This window comes from Miniopterus schreibersii, assembly GCF_964146895.1.
Source record: "Miniopterus schreibersii genome assembly, chromosome: 12".
Taxonomy (NCBI): domain Eukaryota; kingdom Metazoa; phylum Chordata; class Mammalia; order Chiroptera; family Miniopteridae; genus Miniopterus; species Miniopterus schreibersii.
Window position 1 is genome coordinate 2,589,330 of NC_138112.1, and position 19,314 is coordinate 2,608,643.

Here is a 19,314-nt window from a genome sequence, read left to right on the forward strand (position 1 = left end):
CAAACTTTAGCACACATCAGAATCATCTGGAGGGCTTGTTAAAACACAGATTGCTGGACTCTACTCCCAGAGTTGCTGATTCAGTAGGTGTGGGGCGGGGCCAGAGAATTTGCATGTCTAATACCCCGGGTGACACTGACGCTGTAGCCCGGGGCCACAATGCTCCAGAATTGCTCCAGAGAACCTTCGTTCTTCAGTCTGGACTTCATCATCCCCAGAACAAAACCATTTTCTACCACTTCCCCTCAATTCCCAGATGGGCCTTTTCCCCAAATAAACCTCTTCCATTCCTTAAGATTAATCCTCTCCTTTCTCTAGGACCCTCCCCAGTTCCCACCCCAGACCCTCCCCTTCAACCATCAAGACAGAGGCTGGAGGGGATCAGGCTCCATAGACTCAGACAGGTCAGGGTTGATGATAACTGGCTTAAGGGAGCAAGACAGAAGCAGAAAATTCCCATCTTAGCTTAGTACCAGGAGCTAATCTAACAGATGCAGTCAGCTCTGGGCCGGAATTTGTGGAAGCAGCAGTGGTAAGGTTTATGGACCTAAGGAAAAGGAAGGTGGTAGGGTCCCATGGGAGCTGGAAAAGAAATGGACTGGGGGCTTTGGAACTGATCCAATTCCGCTTCTGTCACCCCAGGTCCCTCACCCACCACGCCTGCCTTGCCCACTGTGACAGTCTTTGGACCCAACGGTGTCAGTGTCTTTGCCAATGGAAAGGCCCTCTGCTGGCCATTTGGAGAAATGCAGCCAGGACTGGGAGGGAAGGAGGCGCGGAGGAGCAGCCTGGGGAGCCCCGTCCCTCGCCAGGCGGGCAGCGAGCTGCGCACAGGCCTGGAGCACCTGCTGGTCAGAGTCCCCGCCGTTGCTTTTTAAAAATCGATATTGTTTTACAATTATAAGAATATATATAACAAAATCAAGCAATAACAAAGTATATATTTTAAAGTGTAATATTTATCTATCTCCTGCTATATAGTGCCATTTCCTTTCTTTAAAAAAAACTTTTTTAAAGACTTTTTATTCATTTTCAGGGATGTCCCCTATCAGGAATCAAATTGGCAACCTCTTGGTGCCTAGGGCAACACCCAACCAACTGAGCCACACCAGCCAGGGCTAGTGCTATTTTCTTTTAATAGGAAGCAAGTGAGCCTGGCCGGGCACGGCTCAGTGGTTGAGTGTGGACCCGGGATCCAAGCGATCAGGGTTCGATTCCCGGTCAGGGCACATGCCCAGGTTGCAGGCTCAATCCCCAGCAGCGGGTATGCAGGAGGCAGCCGATCAATGACTCTCTCACCATTGATGTTTCTCTCTCTCCTTCTCCCGTCCTCTTTCTGAAATCAATAGATATATATGTAAAAAGAAAAAAGAAAAGAAAAAAGCAGCAAGCGAGAGGTTCTCCAAAGCTGCAGAATGCCAAGGTTCTCTGCGCTAGTCTTTTTCCTTGGGAACCCACACACTGTCCTCCCAGTCTTAACTTGCTGCCTTCTTTCCCCTAGAATCTGAATTCCCACCAAACTCTGTCTATATGCTTTGCATGGAACGAGCCTCAGACCAGATGCCCACCCAGCTTTGTTCTGGGACCTGTTCTCCTCCTGATACAGGGCCCACTCCACTGGAGGGTGGTGGGCCAGGAAGGCCTTTGCTGGTAGGTGTTTAAAATGCTTATTTCGCCCTGGCCCATTTGGCTTAGTGGTTAGAGCATTGGCCCGTGGGCGGAAGGGTCCCAGGTTCGATTCCGGCCAAGGGCACACATATACCTCGGTTGCAGGTTCAATCCCCAGCCCTGATTGGGGTGCATGTGGGAGGAAATCAATCGATGTGTCTCTCACATCGATGTTTCTCTCTCCCCCTTCCACTCTCTCTGAAAAGCAATGGAAAAAATGTCCTCAAGTGAAGATTTAAAAAAATAATAAAATAGTAAAATGCCTTATTTCCCTTGGTCTCTTCTACTCCAGTGACCCCTCTCCACTCAGCAGTCCACTGCCCTGTGGACATACTGTGGACTCCCTTTTTAAAATGTCACCTTTCTGACCACCACCTTTTCCGTCTGCCCTCTCATCTTCAGAAATCTCGCTGGAACTTTAGGTGCTTTGATTCTAACTACTGTCTTCCAGGCTTGCAAGGCCTCCTGTCCAGCTTGGATCTCAGGATCCTTCTCCAGCTGCTCCAATTACCCTCTCCTTGGCCCTAAGTAATCCATGTTCTGGCTGTCAGGCCATGGCTGTGGACCAACCCAGTGGTCTGTCTTCTGCTTTGCTCCAGGGGTGCTGGTATTTGCTACAAAAGTGTCTCACTGTGCCTGATGTTGCTCTTCAACCTCAGCTGGGCTGTCAGGTGACTTAGCTCACTCCTGTATCTATTGGCACTTTAAAAATTTGACAATTCTTTTTTACTATTATTGATTTTAGAGGGCGGGGGAGAAACATCAGTTTGCTGTTCCACTTACTTATGCATCACTGGTTGATTCTTCTTTATGCCCTGATGGGGACAACACTCCAATCAACTGAGCTACCCGGCCAGGGCAAAACCAGACACTTCTTATAAATGTCCTTAATCCAATAAATTAGCCCTCAATAGCCTTAATTTCAACTTTATAAGGAAATAGAAACCAGCAGGCACCCCCACCCCATGCCTCATACTTCCTTCACACCTCCTGTAAATGAAACCCTCACCCACCCCACCCGTCCTCCCTCCTCTACTTGGCATGAACAAGTTTTCACACTCTCCCTCAGCCTTCTGTCAGCCTCAACTCCCTCTGCTACTGTAGTACGTATGAAATGGGTATGCTCCTCGTTCATAAATACACCATGTGATTCCAGGGGGTTTTGACCCCATTGCTTTTTTTTTTTCCAGAGACTGAAAGGTGGGAGACAGACATTGATGCAAGACACACATTGATTGGTTGCATGCCCTTGGCCAAAATCGAACCCGGGACCCTTCAGTACCCAGGCAGACGCTCTAACCACTGAGCCCAACTGGCTAGGGCAGACTCCAGATCTTGAGCAAAATCCACTCATTTACTTACCATTCACTGAGCACCTACTCACTAGGTCATGATTCTGTTCCCCATGCCCATTCCTCCCTTTTCTCATTTCGGAGAACCATTGATCTTTTATACCCACTCAGCAATTCTGTGCTCTTCTGAGGTTGTGGACTTGCCTCAAGTCAGAAAAAACCAGCATTCTCTCTACTCCCACTCCTTTGAGGAACAGTGAGACAGGGTGTCTCTGCACTCTTTAGATGTCTGATCTCATGGCTGACTCCCAATGAAACACTAAACTAAGGCTGTCAAATTGGTGTTACCCTCCTCCCCCCAGGTGTCTGTTCCCACCCACCACCAGCTTCTAATATCCTTCCTCTTGATAAGTGATAATCCTCACTCTTGGCCCAGTGTTATCTAGTCCACGCATGCTGAGCCCAGGACCCCTCTCCTGGAAAGCTGGAACCTCCTGGTAGTGGGCCAGGGTCTCACGGTCCAGGTAGATTTGGTGTGGGTGTGACGGGTAACACTGGGAGGGAAGGCCCTCTTCATAGGGTGCCGGCTTAATCCTGAAGGCACTGCTCTACCACGGGACAGATGGCATCAGTAATGCTGGATTACTCAAGGGGCAGCCCAAGCCAATGCTTAGAACACAAGCAAAACAAATGCAACAAAATTAAAAGCAAAAAAATGAAGACCATATTTTTATATACATACGCATATTTTTGAAAGTGTAATCATGTTTGACTCCCTGTATGTTTCATATTTCCATTTTTGAATTATATATGGAGAATGGGGCACTACAGTCTTTTAAGGATTTAGCCTTCAAAATCTTCATCTGGTTCTGGTCAGGAGGAAAATCTCTAATGACTTGCATGTGGGGTCTTTTGGACCCTGTTCTATTCAACCTCTTCACCTACCACTTGGAGACAGCTGTCAATCAAGTCGAACAAGGCAAAATTTAATAGGGACAAACACGAGGGCCTGCTATTAGGTACAAAGTAACAGCTACATACACACAAAGTGAGGGAACATGGATTGGGCAATGGCAAAATGTAAAAAACAAAACTTTGGGGTTCCAGGGGACAGTGCTTCGCAATAAATTGGGAGCATGATGTAACTACCAAAACCACAGGCCCAGAGGAGGCAACCCCAAATTATAAGACATGAGGAAGCATAGAAGAAACTGAGGGTACTGCTTAACCCAAAGAAGTCCTGATGGGAGAACAGGGATAACACTTATTTTGTGGATGGACAGGGTGTGGAGGCAAACTTAGTACAGGATACTAAAACCTCGAAATGTAGTGCCTTTGCTTGTGGGTTTTAAAAAATATTTTTTATTGATTGATTTTAGAAAGGAGAGAGAGCGTATCAACTTGCTGTTCCACTTATTTATGCATCACTGGTTGACTCTTGCATGTGCCCTGACTGAGGATGGAACCCCGCAACCTCGGTGTATCCAGATGATGCTCTAACGGAGCTACCTGGCCAGCGCTTGCTTGTGGAAATTTTTAATTCCTGTGTTCTCTCTCTTCCACATTGCCATTTCATGAAGGAGCTCTTGTAGAGGCAAAGTGGACATGAACACTGCTACAGCTTTAAAGCCTTTGTTATTTCTTGTCTGAATTCCAGCAACCATCAGTACCAGAATCACCACTCTAAAACTTTATATGGTCCTTTTGGGTGGTCCTGCCTTCCTTTCTGTCTTGTCTCTCCACGGCCTGTGGCCCTCTGTGCCACACACCATAAAGTACCTCTTTAGCTTTGTTTACAGACTTTTCTTCCACTTGGAATAACTTGTCCACCTCTTTGTAATGGTAGCTCTAATCATTTCCTTGATGAAGCCTTGCCTGATCCCTTGCCCAAATAATACTGTCTACTCCTACTTGGAGCCTTTTAAATGAACCCTGACAGGCTTCTATCATTTCACTGACTTAGATCTTTCCTTGCCTCTGTACTGCAAGTCCCTCCAGGGCAGGTCCTGGGTTTTAGTCATCTGTATCCTTAGCACCTGTCCCAGTGCCTGCACTATAGGAGGAATTCAGTGGATGGCTGATGGAATTAATGAAGATTCTTCTTTCCTATTTCCTTCAGCAATACACAGTCTTTATAATAAGAATTAAATTTGGTCTTTTAAAAAAGACCCAGAAACCCTTTTTGGGCAGCTCCCTGCCCATCCAAGACCCCAGATAATATAATATTTTCTTGATCTCTCCAGAGCAGGAGATACTAAGAATGGACATAGATTACTGTAAAGTGGCTGGGCAGGCCTAATTCTTACTTCAGGGGGTTTCAACCTCTGGGATTTAATGAAAACCAGACCCTTTCCCCAGGAAAATGTACTCTCACAATGTTCTACCTTAGTTCCTGGACTCCGAGCACCTACCAGTCCCTACGGCCTCCAAACCCATCCTCCACACCAGCTTCCTTCCCTGTCCCACAGTCCCACAGAGAAAGAACTGCCTACCCCAGAGGTAATGGGTTCTAATCAGAACTCAGAGGGTCTGCTGTGGTATCTTCCTGGTTAGCCCCATTCATCCATTCTAGAGTGCTGCTATTATCAACTCATGGCCTATGCCTGGGACCTCCAGGGAGATGGGATGGCTAAGAAGAAATGGAGGTTTCATAAGAGCAGGGGGAGGAGAGCTGGAAACAAGACACATTAAACACAGAAAACAAACCCCAGCCACTAAAAGGGGAACAAGCCTGATTATTCAGCTCCTCTTCTGTGAGGCTGCATCTCATTACCTAGTTAACTGCTGCCAAACACCAGGAAGAAGAAAGGAGTAGCAGCAGGAGCATTTATTACTAAAAACAAGTCCTACAACACTCAGTGCCCCCAGCCCAATCCCCGAGGATGACAGGGCACTCCTGGGGTTGTAGGAGGAACCCTTTTGAGGGCAATGGCTGCCTGGTTCACAACGCCTCAGCTGGTTGTGATGAAAGGGACTGTGGGGACTAGTTACATGTCATCCCTGGGCCTGAGAAACCCTAAAAATAGGAATGCATGCAAGTTGACTAAGGATTTTAATCACTGTTCCAGCAAGTCTGCAAGTCATGGTTGAGTATGATACTAGCTCCCTCTACAAGAACATACACAACCAGGTGTCCTCCTCAAAGAATCCAAATTCCTCAGGATCCCCACAAAAACGTGGTCTGGCAGAAAAGGAAAGTCCTTAGAATCTGCTGACTGATGCAAGCCAGATCCAGAGCGGGCCACACCTGCTCTCAGCACCACTCCAAAGGCATCCATTGGCAAGGGCTGCCCAAAGGGGCACTGCCACCAGCCTGGCTCTAAACCAAGCCTAGGTTAGGAATGGCCACGCTCGACCACCTTCATACCATCTGAACTTCTGGCTCCTCAGCTATTCCCCAAAGCTTTTCCATGATGCTTCCTGAGAGGGACTCAGGGGCTGGAGGAAGGCTCTCCCGGGGCTTCGGACAGCACATAATAGACAATCTCTTGAGCATTGGTCTGATTCACCATGTGGATGACGGAACTGGAGGTGTCCTGAGAGGCAGAGAAGGCTGTCTCCTGACCACCTCTGCCCTCCTCTTCCACCTCTTCCTGGGGTCCTGCCTCCCCTGGCACTGTTTCTAGAATGATGCTCTGCAGGCCACTCTCATTCAGTGATGCTCCAAGGTCCGATTCTTCTTGTGGTTGCCGCAGCAGTTGCTGTGTCAGCTCCACACTTTCATAGCGAACTAGCTGCAGCCGCATGTAGCCATCTTCATGCTCCTTGTACCTGGTGAAGTAGAGCACAAAGGGCAGCAAACATGGGCAGGGGGCTACAGAAATGGTCTGGAGCTTGGCATGGTAAGGAACAAACAGAAGGGGTGGAAGAAACCCCGAGGTTCTAAGTGATGGCAGTTGAAGACAAAAAGATCTTTATCAGAATATGAAGAGGGAAGAATCATTACTCAAAATGGGAATTTTTATGTAGAAACCAGAGGGTGGGGGTGAAGGAGGAAGGGGGAAAAAGTGAGATATTATTTGTGGAGGGTGGGATCAAGCAGCTATGGATCTGGACCATTAGGCCCTACTTCTAGTTTTGGCTGCAAGACTTTGTGCACCATTTATTGGGTTTGAAACTGTGCCGTGGATTCAAAAACCAGAAAAATAATCTTTGCCCCATTGCTATTCTCAGGGTTCCTTGGGCCTAAATGGAGATGGTGGACATCAAAGCACTATCAAATTAAAAATTTTTAACTTGTTAAAATAACATGGGAAAAAATGTGTGTGAATCTATGGGGGAAGAGTCGCAACATACCGAAAACGGGGGTGCCCCGAGGGCCACTTGAACTGGTGCTTCTTGCGAAGATGAACGGTGAGGTTGTTGCCCCTTGTGAAGCATTTGTCACACACATGACATTTGTACCTTGGCTCTGAGTAACCCTGGTGGGGAGGGGGGAGAGAGGGAGGTCAGCTCTTCAGCCTGGACTCCCCCCATACTTCTGCTAGCCCTTTCCCACCACCAGCCCCACTCACTTCATGCACTTTTCTGTAATGGGACTTGACAGAGCAGAGGGCTCGGGCACTGAAGGTGCAGTTCTCAAAATCACACCTGTATGCTGGCTCCTTGCTATGAGTATCCAGGTGCTTCCGGAGGTCGATTAGATTCTTGCAGCTGCCAGGAGGGGTAAGGAGGGGTTGGAAGGCATAGGGGATTCTAGAACATGAAGTCTGTGATTTCTTGCCCCTGGTTCCTCTTACCTGTAGTCACAACAGTCGCATTTAAAGGGCCGGTCCTCGCTGTGGCGAAAGCGCATGTGGTTGCGGAGGGAGGATGGCAGTGGACAGGTCATATCACACAGAGGGCACTTATAGTGATTCACTGAGAGGAGGAGAGAGGAGGCTGTGATTTGAGGGCCAGTGGAACCTTGGAGGGTGGGCAGGGAGGTTGGTGGTAGCCAGCTACTCACCATGGTTACGCATGTGGTCCCTCAACAGCCTCTCAGTGGCAAATCTCTTGGAACAATGAGAGCACTGGAAGCGTTGCTCTGGGGTAGGGCAGTAAAAAGAAAGGGTGAGCTGTGGTGGGGGAGGGGGTGGAGAGGTAGAGGAGAAGGAGTCACAGAGGGGAACCAGCCCAGGCAGAAGGGAACCACCCAAAGAGAGAAGGGAGTTTAGGGAACTACAGATGGGCACAGTATCACAAAGAGAGCATGGGACTTGGCATTGAGAACCTGAATTAGAATCCCGGCTTGAACACTTACTAGCTGTGTGGTCTCAAGTAAGTGATTTTAAGCTCTCTGTGCCTTAGTTTCCTCATCTGCAAAAAGGGGGATAAGAAGCCTGCCTCATGGGGTTGTTGTGAGGATCACTAAGATAATTGATTGGGCACAGTCAGCCCTGAATACAGAGTCTAATAAATCTGAGTCAGCAGAGACTGTGGCAGGTAACTGAGCTCTAAAGGTAGATGTAGCCAAGTTGCAGATACTTTCAGTGGCCCCTCCCCTGGGAATATGCCCCCAGCCTCCTCAAGCGGAACAGCCTGCACCCACTCCCCTTCAGATTGCTTACGATCCAACGAGGTCTGGCGACGGATGTGATCTAAGAACTTGGTGTTGTTGGCAAACATGCCCCCGCAGGTGGGGCAGGCCACCACCTTCTCCTGGGTATGGCTACGGAGGTGTTCACGAAGCTTACAGTGGTCCTTGAAGGTACAGGTACATCCTGGGAAGGAAGGCCCAGTCACACTCCAGCCATAAACCCGGGGAGTAGGCTCTGGTACCCCCAAGTCTCTTCAAACAACAGCCAACCTTTCCCTGCAGTACCCATCCCCAGCTGCCGTAATCCCTCAGCAACTGAGGGTTTCTTTAGCAGCCAGAAGTTAAGGAGTGGTCCTACCTTTCCAGCCACACAGCACCACGTGGTTGTCTTTGCCAACAGCTTTGTATTCACAGCACAGGCTGTGCGCTTCCACATGCCGATAGAACCACTCGGGATTGTCGAAGGAGCTCTGTGCCAGGAGCAACTTGGGGTAAGGACTGAGGGTGGGTAGAGGGGTTCTTACTCTTATGTGTCCAAAGGGGGTCTCTTGGCTCTCTCCCAAATTAACTTGCTGGGGATGGGAATGTTTGAGCAAGGGAGCTACCAAGAATAAAGGAGATACTAGCAGGAACCTCAGGAATGTAGGGGATCAGAGAAACGGTCAAGGCATCTTGAGTTAAGATCCACAACTTCCTTCCACCCCTATTACCAGCAACTGCCTGCTGACCTCACAGTGCTCCCACAGACACAGGAAGTGGTCAGGGATGTCAGGAATCATGTTGCGGCTGTGGAAGTCCAGGATGCACGGGCTGAGGTCAGCCTGGCTCTGCAGGGCCTGCAGCCCCCACTGTTTCAGCTTGGTGTGGTAGCAGTGGAAGTAGACATGGCGGACAAGGTCAGCAGAACTGTCCAGAGAACAAAAGCCACACTCCTGCCATAAGCAGGAGAATTCTTCCTCTGTAGAAAGGGATTTAGAAAGAAGAGTGATACTTTCTAATGCTCAGCTCTCCTTCCACCTGGGGCACTTAGCAGCAAGTGAGGAGGCTGGACTCTGACCAGACTGACGGGATTTCATTCAGCAAACACCAGTATGTAATCACCACTAATCGTGTGCCAAGTGCTGGGAATGTAACGAGTAAAGCGTCCCAGCCTTTGTCCTTACATAGCTTTCAGCCAGGGAGAAAAAACATTAATCAAATAATCACACGTATAAATATAAAACTGTAGCCAGTCTAAAGTACTATGAAGGTGGGGCATTACTACAAAATAAACAGAGGTAGACCGATGTCTCAAAGTGTTAAGATCTGAAAGGTGAGTATCTATAAACTAGGTGGAGAAGTGTGGTCTAGGCCAAGGGGATGGTGTGTGTAAGACCCAGTGCCAGAACTCAGAGATGGCAGATGTAACTGGCATGCACTACCCTGGCTGAGTTTCTACTGTTCCCTGAGGAAGATACTGCTTCCCAAACTGGGACAACCCCACTCCTTCGTGTCAAACTACAAATCGTTCTTTCTCCCATATCCTGCTTAAGATCTGTCTTCTCCAGGAAGGCCCATCAACTACTCCAATTCCTTTCCTATCTCTAAGGACCATATTTTCAATGCCTTTTATGGATTTACTTGTTGTGAAAAGTAGATACTTTTAAAAATATAATGCCCTAATTTCTCTTTTGTGTAAATATCATTTGACTTTTGAAACTATTATTTAAATAGTTCAGTCCCTAGACTTCAAACAGAATTTGAAGAGAGCCGTCTCTGTCCTTTCTATATAACAACTTTTCAAACTCTGTTGTGACCTATTAGTGGGGTGCGGTGAAATCAATTTAGGGGACTGCACACCACATTTTTTTCTTTCTTTTTTTTAAATCCTTACCCAAGGACATGCTTTGGGGGGGGGGGGGGAGACAGAGAGAGACAGAGACAGAGAGAGACAGGGAGGGAGGCAGGGAGGCAGGGAGGCAGGCAGGTGGGCGGGCGGGCCAGGGATCAAGTCTGTAATCAAGGTAGGTGCCCTTGGCCAGAATGGAACCCAGGACGCTTCAGTCTGCGGGCCGACGCTCTAACCACTGAGTCATACCAGCTAGAGCCACATTTTTTTCTTTTAATGAAATATAATAAGATATGTCAGATAGACTACCTCAGGGAACATTTAATAAAGGCAAATATTTTTTCAAGCATTTTTAACTTTTGTGTACAGAACCGTGATGTAAACTGCACTCCTAACAGGTGGTCACATTAAAAAAAGACAAAGAGAGAAGCACTACTAGGTAGTGAAAAAAGCAGGTTGCCAACAGCTTGTACAATATAAAAATAAAATCAGGCTTGAAGATCAGCTGCTATCATGAATGACACAGTAAGTATCCGGACCAGGAAGTTCATGACCAAGAGATGACTTCAGTGAAACAAATGGTCACTGACGTTCTTCACCCTGGGAAGTCAACAGTACCCAAGACAGAAATTCAGGAAAAACCAGAACAAATGTACAAGACCACACCAGGTGTCATCTTTGTGTCTGGATTCAGAACACATTTTGGTGGTGGCAAGACAAACTGGCTTTGTCATGATTTATGATTCCTTGGGTTCTCCCAAAGAAAAATGAACCCAGACAGACAAACAAGACATGGCCTATATGAGACCTCAAGAGAACAGTGAGAGGCCCAGCCGGCGTGGCTCAGCAGTTCAGCGTCGACCTCGGATCCAGGAGATCGCGGTTTGGTTCCCAGTCAGGGCGCACATGCCTGGGTGGTGGGCTCGATCCCCAATGCGGGGTGTGCAGGAGGTAGCTCTCTCATTGATGTTTCTCTTTCTCTCTCTCCCTTCCTCTCTCTGAAATCAATAAAGATATATTTTAAAAAAGAAAACAGTGAGAAGAACACAAGAACAGAATGAAGAAAGCAAGGACTGCAAAGGCCGGTGTTGGTGCTGCAAAACATGAACTGGAGGTTGGACGACAGAAGGAGTAAAGGTTCTTCAGTGACTTTATCTGTGGTGACTGCAGATTTTTCATGAGAGGATTAATAAACTAAAAACTTTTATGTGTCTGTTTGAAATATGTCAAAAGGAATGTTCACAAAAGCACTGTAATTGCCTTTTGATTAGAAGATGGCAGATTCATTCTGAAAATCCTTGTTGAATGAGTTTTCAAAAGGAGTCTACAATGTTTTTATAAACAACAAAAGCACAACTAGGAAATTAAGCCATGACTCTCCCAGGCTGCCTTCTCCCTCTGCGGAGGAAAGCCAGGCTCCACCTCCCCTGGGCGCCCTCCCTGTATCCTGCTCCCTTACCCAGCAGGTCCTCCTCCTCCTCCTCCTCCCCTGAGCTGTGCAGGTGCTTCTGCAGGTGCTGCGTGACGTGCTCGCAGAACTCCTCCATGGCCGAGCACACAAAGGAGCAGGACCCCCACTCACACTGGAGCCCCAGGTTCTCCTTTCGGGGAACTTTCCCAGGGGGCGGCATGGCCTTCACCCTAGAGGAGCAAGAAATCCACAGCTGCAAGGACTATGCCCCAGTGCGGCTGGGGGCAAGTGTCTGGGCAGGCATCCGACCTACAACCAGCAGGCAAAAAGTTTTTCCAGTAACCTGTGAGAAACCCTGTGCTTCTTCAATCAGGATGGAGTAGCAGTTCCTCAAAACCCTGGAAGCTATCTGGTGTTCTAGGGAAAGGAGAGCACAAACTAACATTACTTAGCAATTGCCAGGCACTGAGCTAAGAACTTTAACAGGCATTTTCTCATAAAGCTTCAGCAACCTGCCAAGGAATCATTCCTGTGGGAAGTAGGACAAAGCTCAGGTTCAAAGAGATGGCTCTGGAGAAGCACAAGAGTTCAAATCCAGACTCCCTGGTCCATCATCTACTAGCTGTGTGACCCTAGCCAAGTAACTTAACCCTTCCACTCCTGAACATCATCAGCTTCAAAACGGGATACCAAAACCATTTGTTTTTAAATTTGCACTTACTATATGCCAAGCACCATACTAAGCACTTTATTTACATTGTCATTTAATTTCTTTTTTTCTTTTTGGCACCTTATGCTCAAGTTTATTGTACAGTCACAAGTTATACATTGGACACTAAAGAGAACATTGTAGCAGTTTTCACAAATTCAGATCAAGTTAGCAAATGACAAATTTTAGAACGCACTCATTCTATGTCTCATTATGTCACTTAATTTCATTTCATCACACTATGAGGTAAGCACTATTTTTAACTTTATAGATAAAGACTTGAAGCTCAGAGAGATTAACTGGTTTGCTCAAGCCACACACTAGCAGTGTAGTAAGGTCAGGTTGGGCTAACTCCAAAGTCCGTATTCCTTCTAACCCACATAGCCTGCAAATAAACCCAGAGCTCCTTATTTCTTACTGCACCATGTCATAAATCCCCTGCCAGGCTTTCAAAATGCCATACAATCTGCCTTCCCCTAACACCTATCCAGTGGTTTACTCCAACTCTCCCTTAACATCCTCTGAACAAAAATGTAGATTAAAAAAAAAAAAGGCAGCCCATTCTTCCTTTCCCTTGGGGAGGGGATAACTCCCTCTTGCACATGAGCTTTTTAATAAACCTCTTGCCTGAGTACTAAAAATAAATAAGTAAATAAATAAATAAAATGCAGATTTCATTTGAACAAGAAAGGCCATATCTGTCTAGTTGATACCATATCTCAGGTGTATTCAGCACACTCAGGCATGTATTAAATATCTGTTGAAGAAAGCTAAATAAAAAAACCAAAGGTTTTTGGCACCCCAGCAACAAGAAAAAGGGCCCGGCTGGGCGTGGCTCAGTGGTTGAGCGTCGACCTAGGATCCAGGCGATCAGGGTTCGATTCCCGGTCAGGGCACATGCCCGGGTTGCGGGCTCAATCAATGACTCTCTCATCATTGATGTTTCTCTCTCTCTCTCTCTCTCTCTCTCCTTTCCTCTCTCTGAAATCAATAAAGATATATTTAAAAAAAAAAAAAAGAAGAAAAAGGTGTGGAGAGAAGAGAAAGAATGTTTACTGAAGATGACCCTAGAGAAAAGACGCCAAGAATACACAGGGAACTGTTCCCCTGAACACTAGCCTATGGTAGAAGGAGGAGGTGAAGGGCAAGAGGCAAAATGACGTAGAAAATACTCAGGAAAAATCACAGGTGAAGAAAAATTTTAATGAAAAAGTTCCTCTCTACAGAGGTGACATCACCTTGCTAGAGGTAGATGCTAGTCAATGCAGCAAATGCCAGTCTCCTTGGAGGAGGTGAATTTCCCTGATAGATGCCTGACTGCTCACACCACCCAACCAACACCCTTTACTACCAAGTCTCAATCACTGGTTCAGCTGGTCCTTAATGAACAAGAGGCAATCTACCGAGACACGGCTTACACTGATAAAAGAAAAGGAGAATGTCTCCTTTTTTCCTTGAATGAGAGGACAGACTGACAAAGACTCTCTTAATTAAACTTTAGTTTGCTAGACCTGCCTAGTCGTTTTGGCAAGAATCCTGCCCAATCAGTTTAAAGGGAATTCCCCACCCTTGATATCTAATCACCCTCAATATCTGATCAAATTCCACACACCTCCCTTATTCCCCCGGTTATATCTGATCATCCTGGCTTGCCTACAGCTAGAATCCTAAGTCTGTTTACCACAATTTCCCTCCATCCCCTGTGTTTCCTCTCAGTAATTTTCCTTCCATTGATCCCCACTTTTCTTGCTGTATTTGTTATTGAGTCCAGTTCTATACTGAGGTCTCTTTTCTCCTATTGCAGCAGTTTCTGAATAAAATCTGTTTTTACCACTTAAAAAAAAAACACACCAAAAACTAACGGTTCTCAGTCTTTATAAAGCATACAAATGCAGAGTTCTCCAGTCCCTCCCCTAGAAGTTTGGATTCAGGAAGGCTGGGGTTAAGCCTAGAAATCTGCCCTTTTAACTCAGCACCCCAGTTCTGATGTGGGCAGTTCCAGGAACAGAGTTTGAAGACACAGGTTTCCCTCATTAAAACAAAACACAGAACAGCAGTGGATGACACTGTAAGCAAAATTTCTGGGGGATGAGTGGACACTGAGAGGCCCTGACTCTGCCCCGAGTGTCACCTCCACCTTGAGAATGCTGATTCTCGATGCACCCACAATGGTGGACCCTGGGAGTGAGGCACTGCTCCCTCTGGCCTACCTGAGAGAGGTGGACCTCTGAAAAAGTCCTCTACTACATACTAAGAAGGGGGAAAAAAAGAATATAAAATACATAAAATCCTTCATGCCTACAAGTATAGGAACCTACTATAACTAACTGCTTACCAGAGAAACCCCTTTTTAATCTATAGCTCTTGTCCCTTCCCCAAGAAGAATCCCATCACCTTTGACACTCTGGGGTGTACATGTGTTTGTTGGTCTGACACCAGAAAACCTCAGCCCAATTTTTTGCTGCCCATGGTCACTCATGATTGTTCCATGCGTTCTACTCTCATTTACCCAACTGGGCAATATAGCTGCTTCTGAGCAGAAACCATTTACATCCACCTGTGTCCCTACACTGTGTCCACCATAGTGCTGAGCAAATATTCTAAACACATAGCTGCTGTTAGACTGGAGGGTAAAGCCCAGAAAGCAGAATATCTAGATATTTAGAATGACCTGAAACTTAGCAAGCTCCCTGAATCCCCCTTCCCTGACCCCTAGTCTTCTTTACTTTCTCTCTCTGTACCCTTATTTCTACCCTGGGCAGTTAATGGACAGAGTGACTATCTGATCACCACTCTTTCCAAAGGCAAGGAATGCAATAAGGCAACTTGTGTAGTGGAGAGAACACCGGACCAGCTGTAAAAAGACCTGGGCTCAAGTTTTTTGTCTCAATGACTTTGCTATGCCTATAATAATATAACAATAACTGTCAAGCACTGTTCTAAGCATATTATATGTATAAAAACTCATTAATACAGGAACCCTACTGAAGTAGATACCATTATTATTCCACTTCACTGATGAAGAAATGGGCCCAGAAAGATTAAGTAATTTACCTAAGGTCACAAAGTTAGGAAGTGATGGAAAGAGAATTCAAAGCCGAGTTTAGCTCCATTTTCCTCCTATATCTGTCTTACTTCTCTTTTTCTGATCCCCTCCTCCCCACACCCCACAGACATGTTATCTACATACACAACACCCAAAACATGTCTTACTGAGTAGTTATTTTGTCAGTTTCCTCCAATATGCTAGAAGCTCTTAGCCTGCCTCTTGCCCTGTTCAGTTCTAACTACAGGGCCAGCACATACCTACTGGGGGCTCTTCTAATGTTTAAGTAAACTTAATTTATTACTTTTTTTTTTTTTAATCCTCACTCGAGGATATTTTTTCCATTGCTTTTGAGAGAGAGTGGAAGGGAGATAGAGAGAGGGAGAAAAATGGATGTGAGAGACATTGATTGGTTGCCTCCTACACGCACCCTGACCCGGTCTGGGATCAAGCCTGTAACCGAGCCACCTGCCCTTGACCAGAACTGAACCCAGGGACCCTTCAGTCAGCAGGGTGCTACTCTAACCACTGAGCCAAACCGGGTAGGGCATTATTATTATTATTATTTTTTACTGCACTGACTTTAGAGAGAGAGGAAGGGAGAGACAGAGAGAGAAACGCTGATTTGCTGGTCCACTTATTTATGCCTTCACTGGTTGACTCTTGTATGTGCCCTGATTGGGGATGGAACCCAAAACCTTGGTGTATCCCCACATCGCTCTACCAACGGAGCTACACGACCAAAGTTATTTATTTTTGGACAAATCACTTAGCTTCTCTAAACCTGTTTCCTTAAATGTAAAATGGGAAACTTATCTCAGCAACGAGTGATGGATTCAACAGATCTGGTTAGGAAGCTCCAACTAGCTATGTGACTTTAGGCAAAGTAACTTATGCCTCAGTTTCCCACGTAGCATGGGAGTAATTATGCCTGTCTCACTGAATTTATTTATGAACCAAACTACGTAATAGATATCAAAATGCTTAGCATAACACACCGCTAGAACGCAACAAATGTTAGCTAATTCGTTACCTTGCTTCTGTAGGTGAGACGATTCTAAGCCTGATCTAATTCTACAAAAAAAGGTCAACACAAGGAAAACCCGAGGGATCCTTACCACTTCTTTTCATCGGGAATCATATTAAAAAGCAATCAGCGCATACTCAAGGGTATATGTAACGCAAGGCACCGAATGAACCCTGAATGGTACTCAAGAAAAGGAGGGACCCAGGTTCTGAACCTCCTAAAGACTCACAATTTGGCCGAAGAGGTAAGACTCTGACGTGTGAAGACAACGACCAAACAAAGCGCCAGATGAGGGAAACCGGGGCAGAGGCCAGGCGAGGACGGAAAGTGCTGCCCTAAGCGGCGGGTACCTGGCCCTGTTAGGACGGGCAGAATTCGGAAGGAAAAAACGAGACCGTCCGGGCGGGCAAACCTCTCCCTCGCAGCCCCTCAGGCTCCCCGGAGTCCTTCCGCCCAAGGCGCGGCGGCGACCGCGTCGCAGCGCAGCGAAGACTCAGACGACAAAACAAGAGGCCGGTTCGAATGGGGTTCGGGGCCCGGGGAGCGGCAGGCGACAAGCCGGCCGACGTGGCCGAGCTGCAAGAGGAAGCCCGGCTGAGGCGACGCGGGAAGAGCCTGGCCCGAGGCCCGCCCGAGCGCAGCCCCCGACGCAGCCCCGCCGAGCCCGAGCGCAGGCTCACCGCCCCGCGGTCCCCGAGTCTCTCCAGCTCGCCGTCACCTCGGACCATTTCCGGGAGGGCACTTGAGCGACGTCCAACGACAGCCAATCGCCGCTCTCGTATCCCTCTAACAGCCAATAACCGCTGCGACTGACGGAACTGTGCGCACCAAAACACGGAAGGGGCGGGAGTGAGGGGCGGCGGGCTGCCGGGAAAGGTAGCGTGGCTGGCGCCGCGGGGGTCCCTGCGGAGCGCGGCGGGAGCCCCAGGACCGAGTTCACCCGACTGCGCAGGCTCGGCGCGGGGCCCCCACTGGACATGCGCATGGCCCTACCTCCAGGTGCGGCTCCGCGCGTCTGGCGGGGGGCGGGGCGGCGAGGAGGAGGGGTGAGGGGCTGGGTCCCCAGGGCGGCCGGCCCTGCTCGGCCCAAGCTCGGTCATGCCTCCGTCCGTCCCCCCCTGATCTTACCTGTTAAATGTCGGTATTCCCGTGCCAGCCTCTGCAGACCACTTCCGCGAGGGCAGGTGTGCCTCCGGTGTCGCCGTCCACCGGGCCGTCGTCCTGATGCCTCCCTCGCCAGTCAACGCAACCCATTGCCAAGGCCTGTGGATCTGCCTTCCTAGACAGGGTCTCTCCCAGCCATTCCCGTTCTTAATCTCCGCCCCTCTCCAGTTTAGGTGAACTAGAAGTAAAGGTTTCCAGCCCGAGGTCTGCCCTGACCCAACTGGTTCCGCCGCGTGCATCCTGCTTTCTTCCAAACCAGCGGGAGTTTTTAGGACATGCAGCGCCTGACTATTTAGTCAGGGGCACTGACTCTTTCCCCCTCAGGTCGTCAAATAAAGGATGACCGCAGCCCCGGCGGGCTTGGCCAGCGCGACAGCGTGCAGCCCGGGTTCCAGCCGCCGAGCTCCGGCGCCTCGGCCGCAGGCTCGGTCCTGGCCGGGTGGGCGCGCGTGGGAGGCAGCCAGCCCGCGCATCCATGTGTCTCTCTCCTTTCCACTCTCTGGAAAGCAGTGGGAAAGTACCCTAGGGTGAGGGTACAATAATAGCTGTCTGCTGTGGATGAATCAAAATTATACCTATCTCTTTTTTTTTTTTTTGTAAGATCAGCAAAAAATGTAATACATGTTTTGGTGTGCCGCAGAAATGTAGTAATTAGTTTATGTGTTCCATGAGATGAAAGAGGTTGAACATCGATAATCACTGCTACGAAGGATCCTCGATGGAGCACTCAAAGTGATCTTCACAGAGAGCAAATGTGATCAAACCACCACTCTGCTTCGAACACGCAAAGGCCATCTGTTGGCCTCTAGGCAAAACCCCCAAACCATACTGAGGCTTTCTAGACCCTTCAGCGTCTGCGTCCTGCATACTTCTCCAGCCATGTCTTGAAACCTCCACCTCACTTCCTGCTCCAGACCCAATTTTCTATGTGTGTGTGTGTGTGTGTGTGTTATTATTTTAGAGAGAGGAACGGAAGTGGGTTGGGGGGGAGAGATTTGTTCTGCGTATTTGTGCATTCATTGATTTTTTAAAAAATGTTATTGATTTTTAGAGAGAGGAAGGGAGAGGGATAGAGAAATAGAAACATCAATTTAGCCCACAACCCAGGCAGGTGCCCTGATTGGTAATGGAACCAGTGACCTCTTGGTGCCTGGGTCAACCACTGAGCAACACTGGCCGGGCTCATTGGTTGATTCTTGCATGTGCCCAGACCGGAAATAGAACCTGAAACATTGGCGCATAAGGACAATGCTCTAACCAACTGAGCTACACAGCCAGCAGCCCCAAATTTGTTTGTTTCTCCACCATGCCTAGCTCGCCACCTCTTACCTCTCCTGCTTTCTAGTTGCTATTTCCTCTGCCTGGAACAATCTTCCATTTTTCCCCCTTACACATGTACTTGTCTGATTGCTAATTCTTCTTCTGGTCTCAACAAATAGGCTTTTTTCCAAGAAGTCATTCTTGGCATCACTTTCCTGTTGCACCCCATTACAGCTCTATCGTGTATTGTATTTGCTGGTTTCCTTGTCCGCCACCCAGTTCAGTGAGAGGGCAGGGCTGGCATGTGTTCTTCGCCATTGTAATTCCACCACTTAGCCAGTGGCCAGAACTCAGCAAGGATTCAAAACAGACTTGTTAAATAAATGCTGCA

General features: G+C 47.8%; 1 protein-coding gene across 7 annotated transcripts; it reads right to left on the bottom strand.

The window, feature by feature from the left end:
• Positions 1–3,925: 3,925 nt before the first annotated feature.
• On the bottom strand, positions 3,926–18,174 carry HINFP (histone H4 transcription factor). 7 transcript variants are annotated; one of them, XM_081154745.1, is made up of 11 exons: positions 16,729–17,231; positions 12,061–12,134; positions 11,766–11,947; positions 9,207–9,436; positions 8,837–8,948; positions 8,510–8,662; positions 7,909–7,986; positions 7,700–7,820; positions 7,475–7,613; positions 7,257–7,381; positions 3,926–6,731 (listed from the first exon to the last, which is right to left on the bottom strand). In XM_081154745.1, exons 3-11 carry the CDS (start codon positions 11,935–11,937, stop codon positions 6,392–6,394), a joined length of 1,470 nt encoding a protein of 489 aa, XP_081010871.1. In that variant the 5' UTR covers positions 11,938–11,947; positions 12,061–12,134; positions 16,729–17,231; the 3' UTR covers positions 3,926–6,391. The 7 variants fall into 7 exon arrangements, with proteins under 7 accessions (XP_081010871.1, XP_081010869.1, XP_081010873.1 ...); XM_081154743.1 differs by lacking the exons at positions 12,061–12,134; positions 16,729–17,231 and adding an exon at positions 17,628–18,174; XM_081154747.1 differs by lacking the exon at positions 12,061–12,134 and having other exon boundaries at positions 17,180–17,238.
• Between the last annotated feature and the right edge of the window lie 1,140 nt (positions 18,175–19,314).